We start from the raw sequence: 11,401 nt of genomic DNA, 5'->3' as shown, positions 1-11,401 counted from the left end.
CTTTCATGGTACTTCTACTCCACTGCGTTACCGCGTTTATCTGGCTGATAAAGTTATTTATTACTTTACAGATCAAAAACAAAACAGTTATCTGCTCGTTTTACTTCAGAAAGACAAACATTAAAGTACTGCTGACACATTAAAGCAGCAGTAATAATCCAGTAATATTACTCTGATGTCACTCAGTGTGTTTCAGCAGGTTTCTGGCCTCGTCCTTGACCTTTGACCCTTCTGAATTTCATATAAAACTAAAACAAAAAAAAAAAAAAAAAAGTTAAAGGAAGGAAACACAGCCGCTTTGGAAAAAAAGAAACTTTATTTGGAAACATTATGGAGAGAAAACAGAAAAAAAACTTGTTTTAGAGTTTTTCATCTCTGAAAATCATTTTATTTACTATCATACAGAGCGATGACGTTAGCAGTCGGCTGGTTTGTACACCGGAGCGACTGATGAGCAGATCGGATCAACAGAACGAGAAAACAAAGAACGTTTGATTGATTGGTGAAAAACTACAGACGAACAGCTTAATCTTTTATTATCTAGCAGCTGCTGAACCCCCCCTCACCATCCCAACCCCCCCCATAAAGAGCGGAGCGTGTAGTTCAGGCGCCCTTGGCTCCGTTCCACTCGTCGCTCCCTTCAATGTGCCCTTCAGCGTCCTCTTCAGTCCAACATCATAAAACCTTAAAATGGGCTTTTGGCTACGTTCCATTTTGAATATTTATCCTCTGAACACACCCTTCACCCTCTCATTCACATCTCAAAGGAAAATTACGTCTGCAGCGCGTCCCATTCCAGACACGTGTCCCCTCCAAGGTCCCTCCAAAGGTCATTCAGACAGTTTGACTCTTTTCCTTGAATTCAAACCAAAAATGAAAAATTGACATTGTCTCATTCCTTTTTTTTTCTACCCTTTAAAGTTTCCATCCTCATGTTTTTATTAAATCCCAAAATATTCCATGTAAAACGAAAATGACGTTAACAAACAAAAACACATCAACTTCCTGCTGAGAGGCTTGTTTTGGTGCTCGTACAGGAAACAGCTGACCGATCTGAGAGCTGAAAACATCGTGTGAGGACACAGGAGACACGTGTCTGACATGGGACGCACCCCCGCTGTCTGGATTCATCCTCCTCCGCCGACCTTCATCGACACACTGAAGCTGAAAATGATGCAAAGTGAACAATAAGCCTCCGCAGCACCAAGCGTCACACAAACAGCCGCTCGTGGAGCAATGCATTCTGGGTAGGAAGCCCCCTGGAAGCATCCAGCTGATCGATGATGAGTTCAAGGACAAGACGACGAAGCAGCGGCTGATCAGGCTGCAGACAGGAGGAAGTTCACAGATGCTTTTAATTTGGTGAGCGCACGTTAGCGTCTGATCAAACGCTGCAGATTTTCTTCCTGTTTCCTAAAACTGAGATCAAACCTGGAATCAGAGTCGACTCTCTTGAAGCAGATCTGACGCTGTGCTTCTGGAGGAAAGTTAAAATGAGCTTCCTGTCACTGAACGACTCACATCCTGGACCTGAAAACTTTGTCTTCGTCTCGTGCTGAACTGGTTGGACACGTGCTGCCTGCCGTGTCCTGATTAAAAGACTCTGCCATGCAGCAATTAACTGAAATTAACTGATTAAAAGTGTGCTAATTTGACACGTCTGTTATCCCCAAAAGGAGCTCCAAATTACCAACGAAGACGGATTTAGGTCCTTTCCTCAGGTGAAGGCAGCACCAGTGTCGAGTAAACACTCCTGAATGGACAAAGTGAAGTCCCTCAGAGCCGTCCCTGCAGGACAAAACGTCGTCTCCAGGAAATGACTCGGACATGAAATGACGAGAAGACTGAAAGATTCTGGAACAAACGGACAAACTCTGCGTCGATGAAGACGGCCGAGAGGGGCGAATCCAAGCCGAGCGGTCTGTCCTCACCCCCCCCCCCCCCCCGCACAGGCACGCACACACACACACACACCCCATCAGAACAGATGGGTTTCAGTTCCATCAGAACCACAAAGAAATCTGATTCTAGCTTCAGACAGATTCTACAGTCCAGTACCCCGAAGTATTTCACTACATCAGCACCCTCCGCTGCCCACTCACTCATACATATATATATTTATATATATGTATATATATACTTATATATACTTCTTTCCTCTATTTAGGGAAAACTATTCAACATATGACCAAAAATATGATATTAAGAGTTGATTTGTTGCATGACAGAACAGAAACAGATGCAGAGTTTTTCAGTGGAAACCGAAAAGACTCCGATAAAACGATGCAAATCTCAAAGAGCTCCTTTAGAGTTTCAGAGTGTTTCATTTCATTTTTTTTACTTTAAAGTTCTTTTTTTTCACTAAGTGGCAAAACAGAGACATGCAAATTTCAGTTTCCAACAAACCAACGGAACAAAAGCAGAAATGACGGAGCGGGAAGCGCGGAAGACGCCTCCTCGACGACCCTGAACGCATCGCGGTGTAGTGGTTTCCTCACTCATGTGCCGTCACGGAGCGGTCGAGGGGGGGTCGTCCCTGCAGAGCGAGAGACGTCAGGCGTCGCATTAAGAGTTAGAGGCTCCACGGAGACGAGGCGGACTCCGGGCCGGAGCGCCGCGAGTCCGTCGTCCACGTTTTGAGTTTTTCCTTTTTCCCTCCTGAATCCCTCCTTCCCTCTGCAGAGAAGGTACAGACTGGCTGTAATACAGACCACAGGTCAGTTCACACAGGTCACACACACCTTCGTCACACACACACAAACTGGGTAGAAATCAGACGATACAAAAAAAATTAAAAAAAGGAAATAAAAGTCCAAATGATAAAAACTGAAAGGACACAGACAGACATAGAGTTGGCGTCTGGGACCTTTGACACAAATCGTGCATGTGCTGTCCTTTAAGGGGTCAAAGTTCACGAGGGGAGGGGTTATTTCATTCTAATCTTTTAGCAGTTAAAAGAAGAGCCCCCCCTCCCCACCCCCGCCTCCCCAGGACTTAAAATAACCCACAATTCCTCAGATTTCTGCTGCGAGCCTGTTTGACGTCGGAGGGAAAGTTCTGGCGTGAAGCTCGTCCCCTCGCGTCGTCTTACTGGCCAGTTGTGGGTCAAATGGCGACAAAAGAAGAAGAAGGAGAAGAAGAAGAAGAAGAAGAAGAAGAAGAAGAAGAAGAAGAAGAAGAAGAAGAAGAAGAAGGGGAGGAAGAAGAAGAAGAAGGTTTTCCTGTGCCGAAATGTGGAGATCTGCAGGAAGACTCCGTGAAATCCTTCCGGTCAGTCAGCGAGTGAGTCAGAGTCAGTTTCAGCTTCCCTTTTCTCTCGGCTGGGGGGTGGGGGGTGGGGTGGGGGTGGGCAGGGTTACGGGGGTCTTCCTCGGGACCCCGCTGTGCTATTTCATCAACCTTTATCCCCGCAGTCCGAGTCAGACCCTGCTAAACGTTAGTGTTGTCGTTATGTGCCACATGAATCAGTTCATTCGTCGGTGATGATCGTAAAAAGGGCCTCAGATCCAAAGCGAGCTCCGAAAGGTCCGATTGAGATTCTCCCATCCGGGATTTTCCTCTCAGATGAGATCGATCCCACAGACTAGTTTAAATCCAACAAACCGTCGATGCGTCCCGAAGCCCACACCTCAAAGTCGATGACAAGCAGCAGCTGCTGGTTCCTCGTACTCACCGTCAGGTTAGTTATTGTGTAATTTGAACAGCTGACCGTCGTGTTGTAGAGCGACGACGACCTCCAGGCGATCGCTGGCCGAAAGCAGCCAACCATCACTCCCAGACTTCATTTCCCAGCGTGCCCCTGGGCGCTCAGATCAGCGGGTCGGGGTGCAGGGTGTGCTGGATCTGCTGCGGCTGCAGGGGCGGCGGCAGCTGCAGCGGGAGCAGAGCCTCCACCATGTTGTGGCAGTGCGGCGGCGGCGTGCCCTCGCTGCTGGAGCTCTCCGCCACCTCGCCGCCGTGGAAGAAGTAGTCGCTCTGCACGATGAAGGACTCGATGACGGCCTGGTTCAGCTTGGTGGTGGACAGCGTGTCCTTGTTCTCAAAGTCGGGCCGCATCAGCGTGGGCCAGAAGCAGATGGACAGGTTGTCAGCCGTCATCAGGGTGGTCTTGCTGTGCTGGCTCACCCTGCGGCAGGAAGCACAGCAGCCAATCACAGAGCGAAAGAGATCGAAGCAACCAATCACATTTTACCTTCAATTCAAAGCTCCTTTGCACACATGCTACCAAGATTCAGGAAGAAAGTTTGATCTTATCTTACAAACTGGGCACTGTGGGTAAAACCAGTATCAGAGGACATAATCCAACATTAGCATGTTAGCATTAGCATCATTTACAGACAGGAAGAATTCACACGTTCACCCGTCACATGACTCAAGCGTCGACCAACCAGCACTCGTTTAGCATTCACATCCTGCGATGTGTCAGACGGCAGTCTGTACGGTTACATGAAGCGACCTGCCGCGATGTGTTCACTGTCATCTCAGGTGTACGTACATCTGAACGTCGAGGCGTTTCCGTGATGAGCTTCAGACTGAGGATTTTACTCCAACACACACACACACACACGCCCATGGATAAAGCAGATCAGTGTGTGTGTGTGTGTGTGTGTGTGTGTGTGTGTGTGTGTGTGTGTGTGTGTATCCTGGTTACAGGCTGAGAGTGTGTGTGATGAGTGTGAGAGTGTAAGCTGTGTGTGGGTGTGTGCATGTGTATCTTCACTCAGTGTGAGTATGGAGCATGTGTCTGAGTTTGTGAGTGTGTGTGTGCGTGTGGGTGAGTGCGTGTGTGTGTGTGTGTGTGTGTGTGTGTGTGTGTGTGTGTGTGTGTGTGCGCGCGAGTCTTACCTGTTGAGGTGTGTGATGATGTATTTGAAGACCTGGTAGTTAACAGGAGGAAACTTCTTCACGATCTCACGCAAGACCTGCAGACGCTCGATGTAGTCCACGATTTCTGAGACACACACACACACAGAGGGAGGAAAGAAAGAAGTTATTTTACATATTACACACACTCTCTCTCGGGAACGCAAATTATACTCTCTGGAAAACAAAAGGCTGAGATGCTGCCAAGAGCCCACGCTGCATGTGCGCACACGCACACACGCACACACACACACACACACACACACACACACACACACACACACACACACACATAAACACACACGCGCACAACCCTGCTTTAAACCTTGTGGGCAGGACCTCGCCTGCATCACATTTTACTGCACTAAGACGAAGAAAATAAAAACATTTGTGTTCAGACGTCGTCATCGTCATCATCATCATCATCATCATTAACACTGAGCCGTAGAACTGAACAGACTAGAGATACTGAACTTGTTTCTTGGTTAATTTTGGCATCTGTATGTTTTTTTTTCCTTTCATGAAGCTGAAACTGTTTTTGTGATGTTTTATCAGCTGCTGGCAGGCGAGTGAGAGCATTTAGTGTGAGGAAGAAGAGGAGTGGAACTGGTTTGACGCTGGTTAAAGCTGGTCGGTGTGAATAAGAAGTGGCAGTAAAACAAAGCAACAACAAACAGACAGGAAACACTTCCTGCTGTCTTCCTGGAAAGCAAACGTCTGTGAGGTTCCTCCGTAATCTTCATCCTCCCGAGAGGATCCGTCACTTTCCTGCGGCGAAGGCTCGTCGGAGCTGAAACGCTGCTCTCACTTATTAAATATTTAAAGAGCAGCTGTGAAATACGAGCTTTTACCTCTGGACTGTCACAACAAAGCCGCTTCAACGCAGCCCTGGACTCTCTGGAATATTCTCCAGGATATTCCAGACATTCCAGGACCAGCGGGAAGCCTTTTATATTTTTAGATGAAAATTTACAGCCGTACACGTAAAGGAGCAGATTCACTCATCCGACCAGCCATCAGTCATCCTAACGAGGAGCCGAGGGGAGCCTCTGACCCGCTAACGGCTGTGAGAGGTCAAAGGTCATTCGTCCATGCTGCGTGTTTCAGCATTGAGTGGAAAAATCAGAGAAAGAAACAGCTAACCACAGCACCAACAGAACTACTCAATCCCCTTCTAACGTACATTCATCAGTCCGACGGGAAAACACACCGCGGTCGGCACCATGTACCCACAATGCAACAGGCTCAATAAAATCATCCTATAAAGGATGAGTTCAGATGAAAATTTAATGCCCCTGTTGGAGGAAAGAGGCTGGAAATCGAGAAGAAAACTCATCTGAACTGACGGGAAAAACATGCTGAACAGACACGAACGTCAGGTTCATTCAAATTCTACCAAATTCATTTACAAAATGTCTCTGAGAGTCTGAATTTACAAACGATCCACGTTTTCATCCTACATTCACCTCTTTATCCAAACCCACAGCTGATCTCTGAACACGAAGACGCTGGCAGCCATGAGAGCGTCACATGGCGTACCTGCAGTGACCACAGCAGGTCAGTCGGGCCACTCACAGCCCTCTGCGACCACGACGTGTTCCTCCATCAAACTGCCTCATCTGAATGCTTTACAGAGGCCTGAAGAGATAAAACCATGCAGTGTTTGACAGGAAAAGGTCTTCACAGGTCAGAAATGTCGTACCTCATCAGAACCGAATGATTTTCCAACATCTGCAGCGGATTCAGAAGTTATGTTTCATGTTTTTTATGTGCTGTTTGACGACAGCTTCAGCTGCTGCATCAGACCAGAAAACAGGAAACCAGCTGCAGCCGAGCCGAGCCGAGCGTCTGATCAAACTCACGGCTCAAAGCTCCCCGCAGGACTTCAAGTACTCGTCATCCTCCAGTTTAACAGTGCGCTCCTCGTATTCTTCCTCGGTGTGCACAAACACACCTTGCAGGTAGAAGAAATGAAGCCGTTCTTTAGAGAAAGCTCCATGATTCTCTAATTAAGTCCATTCCAAACCTGTCCGAGGACAAGTGAACAGGTGATAACTGGAGGACCTGTGGACACCTCCAGTCCACCTGCAGTCATTTAAACTTGAGATGAACCTGCCTGTCAAAGCTCTCGTCCCAATAGAAAATATTAGCGTATTTAACAAAGAGCCAAAACGAGCACAGCGGACGACAGGATGGAAGAAAAGCCTGAACCTGAGACCATCACAGAGAGGAACCAGCAAACACATCAAAACACAAGTCAGACTCCGCATTTCCTGAGAGAAACAGACAGCCAGGAGGTCAAAGGTCAAACAGTCACAGCAGCCTGGCTGTAGAGAAATCACAGGAGAGGAGGAGGAGGAGAAAAAGATGGAGACAGAGGGCAGGAGAGACAGAAAATGAAAGTGAGAGCAAGATGAAATGAAGAAAGCGACTGAAGGAGGAAGAGGGAGCACTGGAGAGATGAGAGAGGGTCAAAGAAAGAGAAGAAGAAGAAGAAGATATGACTTATTTTCCAAGAGAAGAAGAACAAGCCTCGCTGTATAAGACCTCATTAAAGTAAGTGTGCCTGTGTGTGTGTGTGTGTGTGTGTGTGTGTGTGTGTGTGTGTGTGTGTGTGTGTGTGTACGTATGATTTCATTTTACATTCCTCGTTGTGTAAGCGTGTGTGTATTTTTGGCTCATTAATCTGCTGTCGTCAGCCTGCCGCTTTCAGCACTCAGCATCAGTAATATACAAGCAGGAAACACACACACACACACACACACACACACACACACACACACACACACACACACACACACACACACACACACACACACACACACACACACACACACACACACACACACACACGCAGAGCAAAGTGGAGATGTCTGACGGCATCCTGGGGCTGAAAAAAGCCTCTTAAGAGTGTGTGATGTGACAGAAAGCTGTGTGTGTGTAAACTTAACAAAACTTCTGCAGCACTGGAGACAGCAGCTTGAACGAGAGGTGAAGAGAGTGTGTGTGTGTGTGTGTGTGTGTGTGTGTGCGTGTGTGTGTGTGTGTGTGTGTGTGCGTGTGTGTGCGTGTGTGTGTGTGTGTGTGCGTGAGGTGTGTGTGTGTGTGAGGTGTGTGGCCGGTCCTCATCACTTCAAAGAGCTGAGTGAGGGCTCAGACGTGGTTTTGAGGTTGAGGTTAGACTGAGGTTTAGTTGTGATTAGGTCAGGCTTAGGGTCAGGGTTAGGACAAACATGTCATCTCTTGCTGGGCCCGGCGGCTCAGGTGTGTCCTCAGACCTGCAGGTGTTCCTGTGTGTGTGTGTGTGTGTGTGTGTGTGTGTGTGTGTGTGTGTGTGTGTGTGTGTGTGTGTGTGTGTGTGTGCGCACGCTCTTACTTGCCGCCTCCACCAGCTCTGGGTGCAGACTGTAGGGGATCAGCGGATCTGGCAGGTCGGCGAAGAAGGCCTTCAGCGCCCCGGCGGCGGCGTTCACCGCCACGTCCATGGCCACAAAGTCAATGCTGTGATCTATAAAGAGAGAGAGAGTTTGATTCTCCATCATCTGCAGCGGATTCACAAGGCTGTTGTTGGTGTTTCGCTGCAGCTTCAGACGCAGTCGAGCGCTCGCTTCAGCCTCTGCAGAGCAAACACAGCAAACAGCCTCCGGATGAGGAGATCAAACTCACGGCGCTCTAAACTCTCTGCAGGACTCCACGTGGTCGTAATCCTCCAGTTTAACATCGCGCTGCTCACATTCTTCCTCCGTGTAAACACACACAACGCCGGCTTCCTTTAGCTGTTTATCGTCTACTTTCAGGCAAACTTCAGTGTACTAATATGCACCTATTACTCCTGTAATTAGTACCAAACTTCACAGGACAAGACTGACAAATGACAGACAGCTGAACCGCAGCATTACTAATGTAAATAATATTTTACCAAATTATCTGCGTTCCATGGTGGAAAAGGAAGAACTGTACACACACGAGCTAAAAATGAAGGTTTTAAACGTGTTAAACAACTAAAGCAGCTGTAACAGCAGCTGTGGACAGGCTGAGTCTGACAGTGTTTTTGATCTGAATTAGGACTTTTAATATCTATTTTAATAGTGTTAGCTTAGCTTAGCACAACACAAAGCTTTAGCTAAGAGGAAAACACCACAGTCTGTTTATCAGATCCTATAAGACGCACACGTCTCTGATTAAACACAACTGACTCAAGAAGTGGAGCTTCTTAACATCACTTTCATCACTTCTTTGGACCACAGCTTAGTCTGTTTTATATCATACTCTAGTTAAAAATGTAAAACTCATTTTAGAAGTTAAGAGTGGATTTCCACAGCAGACTGGTGTTTTAACAAAAATCACAAATGCATTTTGTCCCACAGCCCAATAATAAATAAATAAAGCCGTTAAAAGACTGCTTCTGCGTTTGTAGTCGAGCTGATCGTCGAGCAGCAGAGGACACGATGGTTTGATGCATCTCTGCAGACTTTCTTTGAACAATTACCATCTTAATTATTCATTTATTTTCAGTAACGTGCATCATTGTGAGCCGTTTTGATCGTCCAGAGAGGACACGCTGCGTAGCTGAGCCTGAGTTAAAGCCACGTTCGGCCGGGTTCGATCGCCCTCGCTGATCCATTCAGACGAGATTCTAACGGGTCGATGCTCCAGTTTGAAGGATATCAAAGAGCTTGTGAGCGTTCACAGCGGAGCTTTGTGTCTGAGCAGCAGAACAGAGCCGCTCTCTGACGGAGGCTGACGGAGGTTATCATCAGCGTGCGTGGAGGCACAGAGGCCCGAGTGTTTGGACGGAGCTCCAGCAGAACTCACGTCCAGCACGAACAAGTGTTTTTATGCTCTGTTATTCCTGCAGAGAGAGGAGGGAAGCTCCGGCCGCAGCTCGTTTTTCTGCCCGGAAAAACAACGTCATGGCTGTAAAGACACAGCAGGCCGGCTCGTCTCCTCGGGCCGGAGCTGGACATCAAACTGATGCCGGCTTTCTCAACAACACCCAAAAAAATACCACGAAATGATGGCTTGTGAAAGAAAACAAAAACAGCCATCAGTTAGCGGAGACACAGGACGAGGAAGGAGTATACATCACTTCCTGTTTTGACACACCGACGACAGGAAGGAGGAGAAAGAGGGAGGAGAGACGGGAGAGGGAACGAGGACAGAGCCCTGAGGTAACATGACAGCTGTCACAGCCAATCTGAAAGGCTGGGAAAACATGCACGCACACACACACGCACACGCACACACACACGCACACACACGCACACACACGCACACACGCACACACACGCACACACACGCACACACACGCACTTGAGCTCACTGGAAATACTCTAAAGGAAACAAAGAGATAGGAGTGGAGGAAGTGAGGGGAGATGAAGCAAGAAATGCACAAATAAAAGAAAGACAGAGGAGGAAGGAGAGGATGGAGGAGCAAGAAGACAAAATGAGGAGACATGACAGGAAGGACGGACACACAAGGAGGACGAGACAGAAAGAGGAGGAGAGAGAAGAGGAGAGGAGGACGGACGAGCGAGAAGAAGAGGAACGAGGAGGAGGAGCTGAGGGAGCCGTCCACGCTCACTGTCAGAGGAGCGACCGGATCTGATGGAGCTGCAGCGAGGAAGAGGAAGAGGAGGAGGAGGAGGAGGAGGAGGAGGAGGAGGAGGAGGAGGAGGAGGAGGAGGCGCGAGGGTTGAAACACAAACACACAACCAGGAAAAGTCGCCTACGGCAAGTCGAGAGGGGAAAACCTGCAGGTGAGTCAACCTTAAGAGCAGCAGCTCCAGTTTCAGTTTGATATTGTTTTCTGGGACAAATCATCAGATAATTATTCAAAGATTTATCAAAAGCTCAACATCCAAGATGCTCATGAAGAAGAAAATGCACCAAATGACTGAAGGGAGGCAGAAACATTAATGATTTCACTTCCGTCTCTTCTGTGACGGTTTTATGGGAAGAAAAACGCAGAAATGCTTTCTTGGCACGCGCGACCGCACGGTTTTGACACGTCACATGCATCTGTACGTCAACGTGTCGAGACATGTGAGAGCTGTGAGGACATGATGACTGAACAGTCTTCAAACAATCATTTCTCCTTTAGGACACAAACTATCACTCATTAAAGGCTCTTAATCACAAGCTGCAGAGCTGAGGCGTCTTTTCATTTGACCGTGATGACAAACATTAACAAACACCACAGAGAAATAACGCGAACATTGATGGACGATCAGTGAAAGATCGACGGTTCCTCCTCCATGTTTCCCCTCCTGGCTGTGACAGGAGGGCGGCGCTGACTGGCGCTGACTGCAGGCCGGTGATTTCCGCCCGTGGTCACTTTATTTGCTCTCAGAGCTGGTTGGCGGCTCACCAGCGCTCATGTGGGGCATGTGTTTCTGTTTAAGCACTTCTGCTGCGTGGTCAGATTTGGTGGGTTGGATTTATTGCACACGTCACACAAACACCACCCGATTGGTAACATGTTTCCACGGAGCTCCTGAGTTCTTAGAAGTTTGTGGGAAAATAATTTAGACTCACG

The 11,401-nt window shown here is 47.9% G+C and overlaps 1 protein-coding gene across 2 annotated transcripts in view; it reads right to left on the bottom strand.

The window, feature by feature from the left end:
- Positions 1–303: 303 nt before the first annotated feature.
- Positions 304–11,401, bottom strand: part of arhgap5 (Rho GTPase activating protein 5) — a 44,910-nt gene continuing 33,812 nt past the window's right edge. For both annotated transcript variants that reach the window (XM_070978779.1, XM_070978781.1), the window contains exons 5-7: positions 8,240–8,371; positions 4,846–4,951; positions 304–4,126 (exon numbers count right to left, since the gene is read on the bottom strand). In XM_070978779.1, coding sequence (XP_070834880.1) covers positions 3,808–4,126; positions 4,846–4,951; positions 8,240–8,371 — 557 coding nt within the window. In that variant the 3' untranslated portion in view covers positions 304–3,807. The remainder of the gene's footprint in view (positions 4,127–4,845; positions 4,952–8,239; positions 8,372–11,401) is intronic.

Source organism: Chaetodon trifascialis, chromosome 14, assembly GCF_039877785.1.
Source record: "Chaetodon trifascialis isolate fChaTrf1 chromosome 14, fChaTrf1.hap1, whole genome shotgun sequence".
NCBI classification, from domain to species: Eukaryota; Metazoa; Chordata; class Actinopteri; order Chaetodontiformes; family Chaetodontidae; genus Chaetodon; species Chaetodon trifascialis.
The sequence above is the reverse complement of the archived record's forward strand: the minus strand, read 5'-3'. Positions and strand labels throughout refer to the sequence as shown.